At 36.3% G+C, this 20,186-nt stretch overlaps 2 protein-coding genes and 1 pseudogene across 2 annotated transcripts in view; all 3 read left to right on the top strand.

Annotated features, from left to right (window-relative positions):
- Positions 1-20,186, top strand: part of LOC125248609 (gastrula zinc finger protein XlCGF52.1-like) — a 244,508-nt gene that overhangs the window by 150,992 nt on the left and 73,330 nt on the right. The gene's annotated exons all lie outside the window — the stretch shown is intronic.
- The window catches only part of LOC125248716, a 551,526-nt pseudogene that overhangs the window by 9,701 nt on the left and 521,639 nt on the right, over positions 1-20,186 (top strand).
- On the top strand, positions 2,787-13,531 carry LOC125248647 (zinc finger protein 501-like). Its single transcript, XM_048160734.1, has 2 exons — positions 2,787-2,831; positions 10,817-13,531. Exon 2 carries the CDS (start codon positions 10,822-10,824, stop codon positions 11,992-11,994), a length of 1,173 nt encoding a protein of 390 aa, XP_048016691.1. The 5' UTR covers positions 2,787-2,831; positions 10,817-10,821; the 3' UTR covers positions 11,995-13,531.

Genomic DNA, 20,186 nt, shown 5'->3' on the forward strand with positions numbered 1-20,186 from the left:
TTTGCCTGTACATAAATGAACCATTTATGTTACGTCACTGCAGATTGAAATCTATAAATCAAAATATTTTTTGCATTTATGAAGTAAAGGCTCAGCACTCAAGGCTCTATTGCCTCAATGGTGTACAGTGTCTTTGGGTGGATTGTGGAAGTGGATCGCCAGCAATTTAGGATTGTTTGAGATTTGGTAAAAATTTAGGAGTCCTAAAAATTAGGAATAACACTGCTTTTATTTTTTTTAGAGTTTCTGATGGTTTGTGAATATGTCCCTAGATTAAATTCGCTTTTATCATTGTACACATAAAAAACAATAATGTACTTATTCAATTGTGTTTTTCAACTCTGTTTTTTGTTGAAAAGAGTGCACATTTAGAAAAATATTGATACATTTTATATTTTTTAATTACTGAGAACAATCATTTCTATCAGGTTTCCACTAAAATAATTAATTTAATGTAATTTATCTCTCTTCCATCTCACTATACTATTACTGTTCCCTGTCACACTGGGGCAGAAATATCATAAAAATATCACAAAAGCCCCCACAATTCAAGATATATATAGGGCAAAAAAATCCCTATGAGTTTTTCTATCTTTATGATGTTGGATCAATACAAGTATTTTACAATCAAGCAACATACAAACAAGAGTGCTGTTTTCCCAAATATGGGTGCAAATGTGAAATTGAAATGTGAAACAGTTTCATAAGTTATTTAATTTTAGACACAATAAAAGAAAAGAGATTTTCTTTGATACTGATGGCATTTGATTAAACAACATCAGGTGTCTAGACTGGTGATAGTGTAGTACTAGAGTTTGATGATAGTGTATTTGCTTTGTAACAGTGCTGAGATGTGGTTTATGTAAGAATATGCGGTCCCTTTAAGAAACATGACACCGCGCGCACTGAGGATGCGCAGAAGAGAGAAGCGCGAGAGACGAGATGAGTGCTTAAACTTTCACCAGTAGAAGCCTTTATCGAGTGTGATATCTTAATGCGACGTAATAAACCCGCGTTTTTTTTTTTTTTTTTTTTTTAACACGTCGAGCTCAAGTTAGCTCATTAAACACAAGAAGATCTCCAAATATATTGAATAGGGGAAAAGTTATCAGTGGTTATTTCTCATGGTGGACTATCTGATTAGCGCATGTCCGGTTATAAACAAGGTCAATTCAATTCAATTGCACATTTATTTGTATAGCGCTTCTCACGATACATATCATTTCAAAGCAGCTTTACAGAGAATGCATGTCAACATCACAATTTAAAGAATGCAGTTAGCAAATAATGTAATAATTTAGGCAATTAATTTACAATCACTGTTAGCAGTTTAACTGAAGGTAGAAGCAATGAGCTCCTGGAAAAATTAATTACATTAACAATAATTAGGATATAGAAATTGGGCAATGTGCACGTTGATCCAAGTTCGCGATGCTAAATTGCAAAATTCCTGTTACCTCAGACATCCCCTGAAGCCGATACAGTATAATATTGTTGTTTTATTATTTAAGATAAACTATTATAATAATATTTTATTTATTATAAGAGCTTCATAGACAGACTTTTATTATATTGTAAGAAAATATCTGATGTATCATTAATTATTGGTTATAATGTTATTTATTAATGTATAATGCATGCTACATGGCATGGGCGTAAATTTCTCGAGCAATTTTTGAAGAGGATACAAATAATACAGCCAAAATTCAATTGTACTCGTAAGGATATGTGTACACAGAGGAAAGCCTTACTACTATTATTAGTGTTGCACAGATACCATGCTTTATCCTTCTTCTTAAAGTTTCTCTCTGGTTCAGTAAAAAAGCTGATTAAATTGAGCAAAATATTCTTACCATGCAATCATATTATAGTTAACTTGTGTCCTCCACATAATACTTTAAGTTTCGTCTGGGACAAAGGACGTCTCTTATTTAAATATTCAACTGCAGCAATCCCACTGATCAGCCTCTTTACATCATATTGAGCAAAACCCAACACAACGGTAGATCTACAATATTCGCCTAATATCAGTTCACACATAGGCTTATAGCCGTGTTAGTTGTAGTGGGTTGACGTACTATTAAACAAGATACCAAACATGCTAGGTAACGTTATAATCGCTAACATAGCAGACTCATTGAAAAATATAGTCCCCTCAATTTTTTTCTAAACTTAAAACGCATTTTTTTTTTTTTTTGCCCTGTTTGCATTTGTATATTGTTGTATATCATTATATTTACAATATGAAGCATGGTTTTTAATGATATTTTTAGGGGGTTGGACAACCCTCAGATAGGTCCTGACCCCCAGTCACCCTTTAGTCATAGGCGATTTGATTTCCAAAAAATCGCTAATGTATGCTAATGTAATAAAGCGAAATACTTTGCGTTATTTGTCCTGGTTGGTAGAGAGTTTTGCGCAGACTCTGTTTCAGCCTGTTGACACCAATAAAATGTGATTAATGTGCCTCTTTACAGAAGATCTCAGACATCATCATAATGAATGAGGTTAAAACAGGGAAAAGAACTATTAAAACAAGTATTTCAGTGTAAATTCAATAACTAGTCTTTGATTTTTCCAGATCTGGTCCTGTGGGCATCAGTATCTCACAGTGATCAAAGTTCACACCTGCAGTGAAGCTCCTCACACAACAATTCACCAATAAATACTGTGAATATTCACATCATCCTACAAGAGAAGGACAAACTGCAGGTGTAGCAGCTGAAATCTGTGTGACTGTTAAAGATGGAGTTTATTAAAGAAGGAGATTGAAGACATGAGTGATCCAGAACCATCCAGAATAAAACATGAAGATACTGAGGAACAAATAGGTTGGTGTCCATTCTTGATTCTTCATTGTTGACTGCTTTGGTTGCCGTGAATTGTTAAGCAGTATATGGACGATAAATGATACAGTAATTCATCTAAATCATAACCTTGTTTCTAGCAGTTTTTATCTACATTTTAATCATATTAACAAGTGAACGACAGAAGTAGTATTTGGCACATCAAAGATTTGATACTTGACACTAACGGTTACCTGATCTCAAAGTTTTATGTTGCATTTTCCTATTTATTCTCATCATACTGATTCTTACTATTTAATATGCTTATTTTAGACCAGGATGAAAGTGACAGAGCAAAGACACAAACTAAATGAAGTGGAGGAGAAATGTGACTTCAAAACTCAAGGAACTAAAGCCAAAAAGTTGCACACCTGCTCACAGTGTGGAATGAGTTTCCAAGATAAAGGAACACTTAACAGACACATGAGAATTCACACTGGAGAGAAACCGTATACATGCACTCAGTGTGGAAAGAGTTTCCCATATACAACTGGACTCAGACTTCATCTGCGCATTCACTCTGGAGAAAAACCATTTAACTGTGATCAGTGTGGTAAAGATTTTAAGTTGTCATCAAGTCTAAAACGACACCTGAAAGTTCATTCAGATGAGAAGCCTTATGTGTGTTCTCTCTGTGGAAAGAGTTTTTCACGAGTGGACAGTTTTAAACTGCACCAGAAAACACATAATGAAGTGAGAGATCATGTGTGTTGTGACTGTGGGAAGAGCTTTACTAAACCTCACTGTCTGGAACAGCACCAAAGAATTCATACCTGGAGAAAAACCTTACAAGTGCTCATATTGTGACAAGAGTTTCACTCAGTCTGGAAACCTGAAAGAACATGAGCGAGTTCATACTGGAGAAAGACCTTTTGAGTGCTCCTACTGTGAGAAAAGTTTCACTCAGTCAGGAACTCTGAAATCACACGAGCGAGTTCATACTGGAGAGAAGCCATTCCACTGTACTCAGTGTGAGAAGAGTTTTGGACATTTATCAAGCCTTTACACTCATATGAAAAGATGTTGCAAGTGAGCAACATTAGGTATTTTTATTTCAAATGCATTCAAGTAAATTCTCTAATAAAATGGAGGTTATACTAAAATTGTGTGCTAAGCAGGTCTTACTTGAATTAAATATAGTCAATTCATTTACTTATTTACTAAGTGTATTTATATTGTGTTCTGATGCAGTACATGCAATTATGAGAAATAAAACCAAAACAACAACTCCTCTTGATTGATCTATTTAATGAACACTGAGAATGAGTTATATAGTTTTAATCACATTAATGGGTTTAAACATTCTATCTTAATACTGTGTTAAATATGTTTGGGTTGTACAGTATTATTGTCAACCAAATGATCAGGTATGTATCATAAAAGAGGTAGGAGTTCATTATTGACTGCTTAGGAACAATAAAGTACCAAAGCTTCAGTTCACCAGATTTGGTGGATGTAACAGAATCTATAAAATATTGAGTAATAAACAAACTGACACTTGATAATTTGCATTACTTGGAGATGGTTTTAAAGATTCCAGTAATTACTGCAGTAAGTTATACAAATATAAGAAGAGGAAGAGAGAAAGGGGGCCAGGATCAGGAAAGGTCCACATGCCGGGACTCGAACTCACCCGAGCTGCCCACAAGGCTATCGGTGTCAACGATAGGACATATTTTCAACTTGACTGCAATGTTTTATTCTCCATCATTCAGTGCATAATACATGCATAATACAATACATAAATGAACCTTATGTTATGTCATCGCAGATTAAAATCTATAAATCAAAAGATTTATTGCATTTATGAAGTAATAGCTCAGTACTCAAGGCTGATCCTCATAACTGTATTCCTTCTTAGATCCAATCGTGGTTTCATGTCTATTAATGTTATTGGACCAGTAACACTAATGTGAAAGCAGATTTCATTCGCCCCAATGAAGTGTTCCTTAGAACTTACTAAAGATCCAGTGTTCCATGGATATTTACATGCAGCCAAGAATCGTGTTTCCTGACATTCATATGTGGCTGATTTCAACACCAGGGAATCAAATTTGCCTGTGAACACTTTATAAATACAATATAGTTAGGTCTAAATCCAATTAAATTCGATTCAGTTCACATTTATTTGTATAGCGCTTTTCACAATACATCGTTTCAAAGCAGCTTTACAGAGAATGCATGTCAACATTACAATTTAAAGAATGCAGTTAGCAAATAATGTGGCATGAAAAAGTATGTGAACCCCTTGCAGAATCTGTGAAAATGAGAATTATTTTAATAAAATAAGAGGGATAATAAAAAATGCATGTTATTTTTTGTTTAGTACTGTCCTGAGTAAGATATTTTACATAAAAGATGTTTGCATTTAGTTCACAAGACAAAACAATAGCTGAATTTATTAAAAATAACCCCATTCATAAGTATGTGAACCATTGATTCTCAATACTGTGTGTGGTTACCTGATGATGTACGACTGTTTTTATGTTTTGTGATGATTGTTCATGAGTCTCTTGTTTGTCCTGAGCAGTTAAACTGAGCTCTGTTCTTCAGAAAAATCCTCCAGGTCCTGCAGATTCATCAGTTTTCAAGCATTTTTGCATATTTGAACCCTTTCCAGCAGTGGCTGCATGATTTTGAGATCTGTCTTTTCACACTGAGGACAACTGAGGGACTCAAACACAACTATTAAAAAAGGTTCAAACATTCACTGATGCTCCAGAAGGAAACACGATGCATTAAGAGCCGAGGGGTGAAAACTTTTGAATTCAAATATCAAGGTAAATTGTACATAATTTTTCTGCCGGGAAACATGCAAGTATCTTCTGTTGCTTCCGAAGGGCAGTACTAAATGAAAAACAAAGATATTTAAACAAAATAAGAAAAATTTTGACATCTTCATCCTGTTCAAAAGTTTTCACACCCCGACTCTTAATGCATCGTGTTTCCTTCTAGAGCATCAGTGAATGTTTGAACCTTTTTTAATAGTTGTGTTTGAGTCCCTCAGTTGTCCTCAGTATGAAAACACAGATCTCAAAATCCTTCAGTCACTGCTGGAAAGGGTTCAAATATGCAAAAATGCTTGAAAACTGATGAATCTGCAGGACCTGGAGGAATTTTCTGAAGAACAGAGCTCAGTTTAACTGCTCAGGACAAACAAGAGACTCATGAACAATCATCACAAAACATAAAAACAGTCGTACATCATCAGGTAACCACACACAGTATTGAGAATCAATGGTTCACATACTTATGAATGGGGTTATTTTTATAAATTCAGCTATTGTTTTGTCTTGTGAACTAATGCAAACATCTTTTATGTAAAATATCTTACTCAGGACAGTACTAAACAAAAAATAACATGCACTTTTTATTATCCCTCTTATTTTATTAAAATAATTCTAATTTTTACAGATTCTGCAAGGGGTTCACATACTTTTTCATGCCACTGTAATAATTTAGGCAATTAATCCCTGTGATTAATCCCTGTGATCACTTATATCAATGTCACTTATATCATATCGTCCAGCCCTAAAATTTGTATAGTTTTTGTTAGCGTTTAAAAACATCCATTTATACAAAATATAAAATGGTAAATATTTAATTGATGAGTTGTCAATACAATAACAATACAATATATAGGGTTGGATTTTATCTCAAAATTCAACATATTGACACATAATGATAACTGAAAATCAACGTTTCTCTGCCTGGAGTCCAGTTGTTTCTGTGAATTGCAGTGACCCATTGCTTCTCTTTTCTTTAGCTTTTGGCATTCTGTAAAAATATACCTCAGATATCTTGGCAAATCTATTTATATTGTCAGAAGAGAGAGAGAGACTGTAAGTTTGAATGCTTATATCTTCTACATGCGCATTCTGTCATTGTTTTGAAGCACAGTATCTCATAGAGAACAGTAAAGCTAACATATTCACACTAAAAGCTAAAAAAAAAAAAATTCTATGCGGCCCCTTTAAGAAGAGAGACACCGCGCGCACTGTCTGAGCATGCGCGGAAGAGAGAAACGCAGAGACGAGACGAGCGCTGTATCTTTCACCAGTTGAAGTGAAAAGCGACGCTGTTAACGATCATAAAAGAAGGACAAATGTGGAATATTTTCGGGATGCCGTATGTTTTCCAGTATGCATGTGAGAGATTTCCCAGATTACAGAGTTTAACATTAACCAGTTCCGGAGTTTAAGTGTTAAGTACTAATGTAATGAAATGCGTTATTTGTCTTGGTTTATTATTAGAGTGTAATAGTATTGGCTGAGGGTTTTTCACAGACTCTGTCTGTTCACACCAATTAAATGTGCTTAATGTTCCACTTTACTGAAGATCTCAGACCTCACCATAATGAATGAGGTGAAAACAAGGAACTTTTGGAGACAAAAAGGCAGCTCAATTAAAGGTGCAATATGTAATATTTTGCAGTAAAATATCCAAAAACCACTAGGCCGGTGTTATATATTTTGTTTACTTGAGTACTTACAATATCCCCAAATGTTTCCAACTACTTGTAAATCGTGAGAAAATTGCAATTTTAACCAAGGCTGCGGGACGTGTGAGGAGTCGCCTGTCAATTGCGTCATACCCGCGTTACCCTCGGTTTCCGGTTTTATTTTGTAGAAACCATGGAAACACCAAAGACGCTTTAAAATATTACATGTTTTAATAGACAGGGGGAACATCTGTTTTGATATATTTATAGACAGAAAACGAATTTTTATTATATAGCTCAACACATTTAGTCTTTTTTTCGATTTACCATGCCTCAGAGAAAAACACTATTTTGTCAAATAGCTAACACGTAATTTCCTCCATCATACAATACATTTTAAAATTAATTGCATGCCATTAATCAACACAAGACATTCAATATTTTAAATGATATTCTAAAATCGATCTATCTTACTGCAGTGTGCAACAGTGTCTCACAGCAGCCACCGAGCGAACGCACAGAGTAACGTTATAATATTTTCAACACACTCAAATGTATCTAATATTAAACAGAGCTGCGTTACCTCATACTCATGACCAGAAAAACGGAAGCGGTGTCGGCGACTGTGTCATATTAAAAGTCCCGCTGCTCGTGAGGCGTGTGTTGCGTATTCGCTCTAGCGGCCTCGTTCAGCTCCCACAACACTCGGTCCTGCTCTGCTTCATACTACAGTAACGTTAATAATCGCATCCATGAACATGAGTTCTTCCTGACTCCAATCCCTTTTCCTTTGCACCGTCCATTGAGATGGAGACCACATGTCCCAAGATTCCGCTCTAAAACTTCATCAAACTACGCCTTTGTTTTGAATAGGCTTCTAGTGACCTCTAGCGGATGAAATTATTACATGTTGTACCTTTAAACATGATGATCCTGTTATTTCTCTCAGACATTGGACTTAAAAATCTCTACATTTTCAGAGACAGGAGAAGAGTTATTCGGATGATTGGCCTACCATGTAAAGAATTTTACAAACTCAATGGGACAAAGTTTTAATCCAACCCAAGCTGATCTGAGAAAGCAGCGACTGTTAAACATACACGATTATTTCACCGTAGGTGTCAGTGCTTATCTAAACTAGTGACCAAGATGCTGAAGTGTGAGACTTTATACTATGGAAGTAAGTTAATGACAAATGTTTTTCAAATAAGAATGCTTGTTGAAATAATTACTAATTGAGAAAAAAAAAAAGCGCTACTTTAAACGCACTTGCATTTTAACGCATTGTATTTTTTTCTGAAATGTAAATAAAACAAAAAATACCGATATAAAATGGCATATATGGCATATACATGACATGAGGAGATGATAGTCAGAAAGAGTAGTGCAAATAAGTCACAATTACAGTAGTACGAGTGAACGGTAGTGCAAATAAACATTTATGAAATAGACATTATCAACTATATTTCTTGAATGTAATAAAAAATAAATGAATAAAAATACAGAAATAAAATTGCATATAATACACATTTTGATGTGGCCAAGAACTGGTAGAGCACCCATAGTTTGTAAGGGCCACCATGTCATATTTTACTGTAACTTCAGAAGCTCCAGGCTCATGAACAAAAGTACCAATCTTATTGGTCAGCCAGTTTTTAACGTGGCGCATCAAACCAAAAAAAACTAACCCAAGGCTTTTTTAAAAAATGATGCTTTTATGCCTGACTTTTTGCGCGTCGATTTGCACACTTACATTGGCACCCTTTGTTTAGTCACGAAGCGTTAAACGTCGACATATGATAATTGTGTGCACAAGCCTTAAGGCTTGCATTTGAAATTCAACATGGCTGTATATTTAAGCTTTGAATAATTCAATTCAAAACATTTCACACACATTTTCATCAAAAATTAATCAAAAATAATAAAAAAATGCTCCATAAATTGAAAAAACCCATTATACTTCCGGGTTCTGACGTCATCCCTGCACCACTCGTAATTAAAGTAATTCAGTATAAATTCAATAACTTCTGTTTGAATTTGGCAGATTTGGTGTCTCCCACAACAGTTCACCAATAATTTTCACATCATCCTACAAGAGAAGGACAAACTCCAGGTGTAGCAGCTGAAATCTGTGTGACTGTTAAAGATGGAGTTTATTAAAGAGGAGATTGAAGACATGAGTGATCCAGAACCATCCAGAGTAAAACATGAAGATACTGAGGAACAAATAGGTTGGTGTCCGTTTTTGATTCTTCATTGTTGACTGCTTTGGTAGCGGTGAATTATTAAGCAGTATATGGATGATAAATTATCATAACTTTGTATATAACATTAAAATATAACAGAAAATTGTATAAATCATCATAATATAGCTGTATTATTCATCTTAACAAGTGTATAAACTGAATAATTTGCACATCAAATATACTTGATGCTCACACAGACAGATACCTGGGGCCGTATTCACAAATCATTTGATCTTAGTTTTCCTAAATAGCATTAAAAGTTTTAAGGTAAAAGTTTCCTCTTTAACGCTTTTCACAAAGCTGCTGAGACCAACTTTTACTAAGGAATAGAGAGAAGTCTTCAGCTTAGAGGAACACATTGAAATCAGGATGCACTATGGCAAGCCCGCGGAGGTAGTGTGATGCTTTGGGCAATGTTCTGCTGGGAAACCTTGGGTCCTGACACATACTTTGACACGTACCACCTACCTAAGCATTGTTGCAGACCATGTTTCAGCAGGATAATGCGCCCTGCCACAAAGCAAAAATGGTTCAGGAATGGTTTGAGGAGCACAACAATGAGTTTGAGGTGTTGACTTGGCCTCCAAATTCCCCAGATCTCAATCCAGTCGAGCATCTGTGGGATGTGCTGAACAAACAAGTCCGATCCATGGGGGCTCCACCTCAACTTAAAGGACTTAAAGTATCTGCTGCTAACATCTTGGTGTCAGATACCACAGCACACCTTCAGGGGTCTAAAGGAGTCCATGCCTCGACGGGTCACGGCTGTTTTGGTTGCAAAACGGGCCAGCACAATATTAGGAAGGTGGTCATTAATGTTATACCTGACCGGCGTGTATACATACACAGCCGACTCACCTAGTTACCTTCGACAGTTTTCTGCTCCCCTCCACCAACCCGTCTCCTCACTCTTTGCTGGTTTACTCTATTCGATCATTTGTAAGTGGGAATTCGTAAAAAAAAAAAAAAAAAAAAAACTGCCACAGGTAATAGGACATTATTTTCTTATTTATTAGGTTATTTATTAAAGATTTGTGTGTGGTCTCGCAGTCTGGCTGAATCATCTAGTGTGTGCTTTCCATTTGCAACTGTCATTTTGTCTGTGGTCACCCACAGTTTTAAAATCGGTTGAGAAAATCGTCTAGTGTGTCCCAGGCTACTTTTAGGCTTAAGATGTTTTGTGATTACAGCCCCTGATGTCTTATTTTCTGCTAAGTGTTCTTTTTAATTTTTATATTTATCCTCCTTAAACTGATTCTAAGTACTTAATATGTTCATTTTAGACCAGATGGAAGTGAAGAAGCAAAGACACAAACTAAATGATGTAAAGAAACACTGTGACTTCACAACTCAAGGAACAAAAGACAAAAAGCTGCACACCTGCTCACAGTGTGGAAAGAGTTTCCAACATAAAGGAATCCTCAACAAACACATAAGAATTCACACTGGAGAGAAACCGTTTACATGCAATCTGTGTGGAAAGAGTTATACTGGTGAATCAGGTCTCAGAAATCATCTGCTCCGTCACTCTGGAGAAAAACTGTTTAAGTGTGATCAGTGTGGTAAAGATTTTTTTTTGTCATCAGATCTAAAACAACACCTGAAAGTTCATTCAGATGAGAGGCCTTATGTGTGTTCTGTCTGTGGAAAGAGTTTTTCAAGGATGAACAGTTTTAAACTGCACCAGAAAACACATGATGAAGTGAAAGATCATGTGTGCTTTAAATGTGGGAAGAGCTTTATTACAGCTGGCGATCTGAAACGGCACCAAAGAATTCATTCTGGAGAAAGACCTTACAAGTGCTCATATTGTGACAAGAGTTTCACACAGTGTGGAAACCTGAAAAAGCATGAGCAAGTTCATACTGGAGAGAAGCCGTACCACTGTACTTGGTGTGAGAAGAGTTTTAATGATGCAAAAGGCTTAAAAAATCATCTGTTTATTCATTCTGGAGAAAAGCCATTTAACTGTGATCAGTGTGGTAAAAAATTTAATTCATCGTCACATCTAAAGCAACACCTGAAAGTTCATTCAGATGAGAGGCCTTATGTGTGTTCACTCTGTGGAAAGAGTTATTCCAGGCTGGAACATTGTAAACTGCACCAGAAAACACATAATGAAGTGAAAGATCATGTGTGCTTTGACTGTGGAAAGAGCTTTACAACAGCTGGTGAACTGAAACAGCACCAAAGAATTCATACTGGAGAAAAACCTTACAAGTGCTCATATTGTGACAAGAGTTTCACTCAGTCTGGAAACATGAAAGAACATGAGAGACTTCATACTGGAGAAAGACCTTACAAGTGCTCATATTGTGAGAAGAGTTTCAGTCAGTCAGGATCTCTGAAATCACACAAGCGAGTTCATACTGGAGAGAAGCCATACCACTGTACTCAGTGTGGGAAGAGTTTCAAGCATTCATCAAGCCTTCACACTCATATGAAAAAATGTTGCAAGTGAGCAACATTAGTTTTTATTTCAAATACATTCAAGTAAATTCTCTGAGATAAAATATGCACTTTATACTAAAAGCACAGTATCATCTAATTTTGTGAATTTGGTCAAAAGCTCAGAAAGGCTTCACCAGTCAACAACTCTTACAGTGTAAATAAAGTCATTGTAAGTTTTTATCTGTCTGCAGGGATTGTGTGCTAAGCAGGTCTTACTTGAATTAGATATATTCAATTCATTTACTTAGTAAATAAGTGTATTATATTGTGTTCTGATGCAGTACATGCAATTATGAGAAATAGAAACTATTAACTGTAAGAAAAAATGATGAGGACGATGAAGAAGTTTATTGCAGCATAGCGGTGACAAAGTACACGAAGCACCTTGGGTTCACCGGCGTCAGAATGAACTCAGAACATCCAAATCTCAAACCTTTTATCCTGTTACAGTTTACCACTCTTCATGTAAATGTAGTTTCTCATGTTTTACCAGCTGTGGTCTGTATATTAATAAGTTGTGACACCTCATTGTCTGAGATGGTTCCCTGTGTTCCACACCCATTCCCATTCTACAATTGATTACCATTTGCTCAGGATTTGATCAACCCAAATAGTACATGAACAGTATACCAGTTGACTTTCTTTTTCTCTATGATAAATAAGCCATTTTGGGGATGAGCTCATTCTAAAATATACTTTGGAGTGGAATCTGGGTCGAGGCAGACTACAAATTCTTACATAACTATTTAATGAACACAGAGAATTAATTATATAGTTTTAATCACATTAATGCATTTAATCATTCTATTTTAATACTGTGTTAAATGTGTTTGGAATGTACAGTATAATTGTCAACTAAATGATCAGGTCTCCTATCATAAAAGAGGTTGGAGTTCATTTTTATCTTTTATTTTCTGCTTAGAAACAATAAAGTTCCAAAGCTTCAGTTCACCAGATTTGGTGGAGAGAATCTGTAAAATACTGAATAATAAACAGACTATAAATCATTAGCGTTACTTAGAGTTGATTTTAAAGATTCCAGTAGCAGTGATAGTGTATTTACCTTGTAACGGTGCTGAGATGTGGTTTACGTAGGAATTTGCGGTCCCTTTAAGAAGCTCGACACCGTGCGCACTGAGGATGCGCAGAAGAGAGAAGCGCAAGAGACAAAACAAGTGGTGAAAATTTCACCATTTGAAGCTGAGCGTTTCCAATTTGGGGATTTTTTTCATAGATTTTTCGGATCAATTTGGGGCAGTTTGTCCTGTACAGTGTGGAGACGGTGTGAACACTAACAGCAAGTAGCAGAGAAGCTTATTTGTGTGTGATAAGCATATTTGTTTTCCTTAGCGACGGAATGTATCTTGCGCCGTAAAGCCGCGTTTTATTTGATTTTATTTTTTTGTTTGTTTGTTTGTTTGTTTTAACACGTCGAGCTCAAGTTAGATTGTTAAACACAACAAGCTCTCCAAATATATGGCTGAATAGGGAAAACGTTACCAGTGGTTTCTCATGATGGACTGTCTAATGAATGAGGAAAAAACTAGGTAAACAAGTATTAAAACAAGTGTTTCAGTATAAATTCAGTAACTTCTTTTGAATTTGAATTTGAATCTGATGTCCCTCCCACAGAAAATAGCCCATAAATACTGGGAATATTCACCTCACCCTACAAGAGAAGGACAGACTCCAGGTGTAGCAGCTGAAAGCTGTGTGAAGATGGAGTTTATTAAAGAGGAGATTGAAGACACAATTGATCCAGAACCATCCAGAATAAAAGATGAAGACACTGAGGAACAAATAGGTTGGTGTCCATTTTTGATTGTTAACTACAAAGCTTTCGTTCACCAAATTTGGTGGATGTGAATGAGCTGATAAATTATAGAGAAATGCATCTAAGTTATCATAATCTTGTATAGCAATTGTTAAACACATTTAGATTGTATTAACAAGAGAATGACAACTACACTTTGGCACATTAAATATACTTCTGTTAAATTAGAGCTTATTTTAACCACAAAATGTTTTTATTTTAGACTTAATGGTGATGAAACTACAAAAAGATGAACTTAATGAAGCAGAAAAGGAATGTCACAACTTCACAACTCGAACAAAAGATAATAAGCCGCACATCTGCTCTCAGTGTGGAAAATGTTTTCCAAAAAAGGGAGACCTTAACATACACACAAGAGTTCACACTGGAGAAAAACCGTTTACATGCACTCAGTGTGGAAAGAGTTTCCAAACTAAAGGAAACCTTAACAGACACATAAGAATTCACACTGGAGAGAAACCATTTAACTGTGATCAGTGTGGTAAAGATTTTCATTATTCTAAACATCTAAAACAACACCTGACAGTTCATTCAGATTATGTGTGTTCTCTCTGTGGAAAGAGTTTTTCACAGCTGGATCATTTTAAACTGCACAAGAAAACACATGATGAAGTGAAAGATCATGTGTGTTGTGACTGTGGGAAGAGCTTTAATAGAGCTGACTGTCTGAAACAGCACCAAAGAATTCATACTGGAGAAAAACCTTACAAGTGCTTATATTGTGACAAGAGTTTCGCTCGGTCTGGAAACCTGAAAGTACACAAGCGAGTTCATACTGGAGAGAAGCCGTACCACTGTACTCAGTGTGAGAAGAGTTTCAGAACTGCTAAAGTTCTTAGGAATCATCTGCTCCTTCACTCTGGAGAAAAACCATTTAACTGTGATCAGTGTGGTAAAAAGTTTAAAACCTCATCACATCTAAAACAACACCTAAACGTTCATTCAGGTGAGAGGCCTTATGTGTGTTCTTTCTGTGGTAAGAGTTTTTCACGGCTGATCAATTGTAAACAGCACCAGAAAACACATAATGAAGTGAGAGAAAAACCTTACAAGTGCTCATATTGTGACAAGACTTTCACTCATTCTGGAAACCAGAAATCACACGAGCGACTTCATACTGGAGAGAAGCCGTACCACTGTACTCAGTGTGAGAAGAGTTTCAAAGATGTAACAGGTTTAAAAAATCATCTTTTTATTATTCACTCTGGAAAAAAAACATTTAACTGTGATCAGTGTGGTAAAGATTTTTCTTCATCATCAAATCTAAACAAACACCTGATAGTTCATTCAGATGAGAAGCCTTATGTGTGTTCTGTCTGTGGAAAGAGATTTTCAAGGATTGACAGTATTAAAAAGCACCAGAAAACACACAATAAAGTGAGAGATCATGTGTGTTGTGACTGTGGGAAGAGCTTTACTAGAGCTGACTGTCTGAAACAGCACCAAAGAATTCATAATAGAGGAACACCTTACAAGTGCTCATATTGTGACAAGACTTTCGCTCTGTCTGGACAACTGAAAACACACGAGCGAGTTCATACTGGAGAGAAGAACCAAAAAACAGGGATACAGTACGTACCAGGATACTCTCATCGTGTACTGAATGTGCCTCGCCCCCTGCTGCCCCGCCCAGCCCCGACCTATTGGCTCTACACGACTAATACAACGTTGAAGCCTAACCACCATTAACCACCAATTATCGCAATAAGCGCTTTTATTACTATCGATAAGAAACAAAGTGTCATCTTCCAAATTCTGTCCAATCATTATATAGTCATGTGCACATAACAGCATTAGCAGAGATAAAAAAAAATTGTTCTTTAGAAACTTTTAATTAAGTTGGCTTGAAAAAGCCAACTTACTGATCTACGTCTTAAGCTTATTATTATTAATGGTGCTTGCCAAAGGCAAAGCTCCATTCTTATTATTGCTCATACTTATTATTCTTCTTCTTCTTCTTCTGGACAAAATTTCTGCGCGCTACTCCTCCCGCAGTTTTTGTCTTAGACCCATGAATGAGGTGTCAAATCGACCGGCTCATTGAGGAGAGGTGTGCTATGACTTTTATAAGCGATCGGACCAACGATGTTCGCACAGCGGACGAAAAAGCGGCCAAAAAAGTCCCATTGACTTACATTGAAAAATTCAAATTCACGAACATTCCGTCTCTCTCAACTGTCACTTTCTCACACACACTCACACACGCAGGCCCTTAGAACCCTTTCTCTCTCAGACACAGACACTCATTTTCTTCCACTTTTATTTCTGCGCGCTGCTACTCCCGCAGCGTTTGTCCTAGACCCATGAATGAGGTGTCAAATCGACCGGCTCATTGAGGAGAGGTGTGCTATGACTTTTGTAAGCGATCGGACCAACGATGTTCGCACAGGGGGCGAAAAAGCGGCCAAAAAAGTCCCATTGACTTACATTGAAAAATTTAAATTCACGAACATTCCGTCTCTCTCAACTGTCACTTTCACACTCACACACACATGCAGGCCCTTAGAAGCCTTTCTCTCACACTCACACACACTCATTTGACTTCTGATCAAGCAGCCAATAGGTAATGACCTCAAATCTTCATCATAGCCACACCCTAGCAACCACTTAGAGCACACTAGCAACCACTCCATGGACTCAAAATGGAGGGTGTAAAAAAATTTAAATATTGAAAAAAAAAATACCTTAAAAGTTGTTCAAAAGAAGTCCTTGGCAATCCTGATGATTTTTGACATAAAATTAAAATCGATAATTTTGACCAATACAATGTATTGTTGGCTATTTCTACAAATATACCCGTGTGACTTAAGACTGGTTTTGTGGTCCAGGTGTAAACAGGTGTATATGTTTGCTTCATTACTGATGATTGACAAGAATATTAATTTTTATACATATATGCATACTTTATATTAATAATAGAGATGTTAAACCAGGGCTTAATGCTTTGAAAAAATTAGGAGCGTGTTTAGAAACTTTATGGGTGCAATGAAAACTTGGCAAAATATGTGTCTTTCTTTAACTATTTCTTAATATATATATATATACACACTCACACACACTATAATAAACAGATCTTGCCATACTAGTAGGTGGTATTATTATAGTTTTCATTAATATTTTGAATTCAGTCTGCTTTCATTTTAATTTTAAAAGTTTTAGTAATTTTGTTGTTCTTGCCATTTATTTATTTATTTATTTTTTTTAAACGTTAGTTCTTTATTAATTTTTATTTCAGTTTCCATTTAGTACATCAGGTTAATTAAACTAAATAACCGGTTATTTTCAATTACAAATAAATATAAGAAATGTACGTTTTATTCAGTTAACATTTATTTCAAGTAATGAAAAATGTTTTTTTCATGATTATAGATTTTGTTAGTCTTTCCTTCCTGTGATGGGGCATCCCAGACAGAAGCTAGAAGTTTACTTTAAATTAATTATACATTAAATTTAAATTAGATTAAATAAGGTTTGTGTCACTGGGGTGGAAATTGGACACATTGCGTGACTTTTACTCACAAACAAGCCCGAAATGCACCGGGACACTTATTTTGAAATGTCTAAAGCTTTATTTTTTCAGACCGCTCATTCAAATTCAAATGAGGGAGATAAAATATGCATTCTACATTCATACAACATATTAAAATATAAACAATGTAATGTAAACATTGTCATAATTAATCAGCATTTAGTTCATATACGATTGCTTGTCATAAATGTGTGCTTTTATCTGATTGTGATCTGCTCTGAAGCAGTCTGAAGAACGCACAACAGCGCCACGTTCAGGCTTTGAAACGTGAAGCGCTCACATTTATTTTATTAAATCAAAGCTTAAATTAACATTATTGTTATGATTTGTACAACATTATTATTATGATTTATTACTTTAATTACGGATTTGACTCGTCACAAAAGTCTATGTAAATAATATAGCGAAGGTGTGATTCTATTGGTTGTACAATAAAAGCTCGCTGCTGATTGGCTGCGAAATCGACGACACTGAGCTGTTTGCAAAGGATCGTCCCACACTAATTCTCTTGAGGTGAGTGAGACGGCTGTCTTTTAATACGCTGTATTATAAAGCCTTATAATGTGAAATGTACCTCTTAATTTTAAATGCATGTAGGCAATATTATTCGTTTTATAAAAATGTCCCATAGACTTAACATTGGGACAAAATCTGTGAGATCATATCTTTAGATCAGAAGGTCGTAGAGACTTGGGGCTGGGCTCTTTTGACTCGGCCTATCAAGCAGCCAATAACTAATGACTTCATAGCCTCACCCTAGCAACCAATTACAGCACCCTAGCAACCGGGTGCCGAATTTTGCCACTGCAAGCACCATTCACATTTTCTTCAGGAAATGTACATTCTAGTATTGTAATTACTATTCACCTGAACAAAACTTTGGCGCGTAACTCGTCCCACACCGTTTGTCGTAGACCCACGAATGAGGTGTCAAATCGACCGGCTTATTAAGGAGAGGTGTGCTATGACTTTTCTAAGCGATCGGGTGTACGATGTTTGCACAGCGTACGAATAAACGGCTGAAAAAACTCCCATAGACTTAACATGGGGGCCAAATCTGTGAGATCATATCTTTGGTTTAGAAGGTCATAGAGACTTGGGGCTGGGCTCTTTTGACTCGGCCTATCAAGCCGCCAATAAGTAGTGACTTCATGCCCACGCCCTAGCAACCAATTACAGCACCCTAGCAACCGAGTGGCGAATTTTGCCACTGCAAGCACCATTCACATTTTCTTTAGGAAATGTACATTCTAGTTATTATTATTATTATTATTATTATTCTTCTTAGACTAAATTTCTAAATGCATCTCCTCCTAGACTGTTCAAGCTACAACCACCAAACTCGGACTAGACCTTCAGACTGTTCTGACTTAGTGTGCTATATCTTTTCAGACTGATCCGACTTACGGTTTTCCTAAAAAAGCTGATCAAAACTTGGAAAACTCCCATTGACTTTCATTGAACTGCCTTGGCTGATCTGAACATTCCGTCCAACTGTCAATATTCAAATTCAAACACACAGACTCAATTTAACTGCCATTACTATTTCCAAGCCATTTAAACTCATTCAAACTCATCTATCTATCTATCTATCTATCTATCTATCTATCTATCTATCTATCTATCTATCTAACTCATTCAAACTCATCTATCTATCTATCTATCTATCAAACTAAATCTATCTATCTATCTATCTATCAAACTAAATCTATCTATCTATCAAACTTAATCTATCTATCTATCTAACTCATTCAAACTCATCTATCTATCTATCTATCTATCTATCTATCTATCAAACTAAATCTATCTATCTATCTATCTATCTATCTATCTATCTATCTATCTATCTATCTATCTATCTATCTATCTATCTATCTATCTATCTATCACTGGTAGCTGCCAAGTCACTCCCTAGCAACCAAACAGAGTACCCTAGCAACCATATTGGAAAATCTATATCTCTGCATCAGAACATCGTACAGACATGGGGGTTGGTTTGTATTGTCAAGCAGCCTTTGGAGTATCATCATTGGTAGCTGCCAAGCCACTCCCTAGCAACCAAACAGAGTACCCTAGCAACCGTTTTGCAAGATCTATATCTCTGCATCAGAACATCGTACAAACATGGGGGTTATTTTATATTGTCAAGCAGCCTTTGGAGTATCATCATTGGTAGCTGCCAAGCCACTCCCTAGCAACTAAACAGAGTACCCTAGCAACCGTTTTGCAAAATCTACATCTCTGCATCAGAACATCGTACAGACATGGGGGTTGGTTTATTTTGTTCAGCAGCCTTTAGAGTATCATCGTTGGTAGCTCCCAAGCCACTCCCTAGCAACCAAACAGAGTACCCTAGCAACCGTTTTGCAAAATCTATATCTCTGCATCAGAACATCGTACAGACATGGGGGTTGGTTTATTTTGTTCAGCAGCCTTTGGAGTATCATCACTGGTAGCTCCCAAGCCACTCCCTAGCAACCAAATAGAATACCCTAGCAACCGTTTTGCAAGATCTATATCTCTGCATCAGAACATCGTACAGACATGGGGGTTGGTTTATTTTGTGAAGCAGCCTTTGGAGTATCATCACTGGTAGCTGCCAAGCCACTCCCTAGCAACCAAACAGTACCCTAGCAACCGTTTTGCAAGATCTATATCTCTGCATCAGAACATCGTACAGACATGGCAGTTGGCTCTTTTGACTCATGCTAGGAATCTGGACTTCCAACATGCTAGCAGTGAATAGCTACATGCTAATAGTGATTAGCTAAGTGCTAAAGTGGGCTAAGAACATGCTAATAACTCTATAAAAACTCTATAAACTCTAATAACTCTATAA

This window comes from Megalobrama amblycephala, linkage group LG16 (assembly GCF_018812025.1).
Source record: "Megalobrama amblycephala isolate DHTTF-2021 linkage group LG16, ASM1881202v1, whole genome shotgun sequence".
Taxonomy (NCBI): Eukaryota; Metazoa; Chordata; class Actinopteri; order Cypriniformes; family Xenocyprididae; genus Megalobrama; species Megalobrama amblycephala.

What these genes read in the sequence shown, in the direction of transcription:
- LOC125248647 (XM_048160734.1), top strand. Translation starts at nt 10,822, where the DNA reads ATGGAAGTGAAGAAGCAAAGACACAAACTAAATGATGTAAAGAAACAC.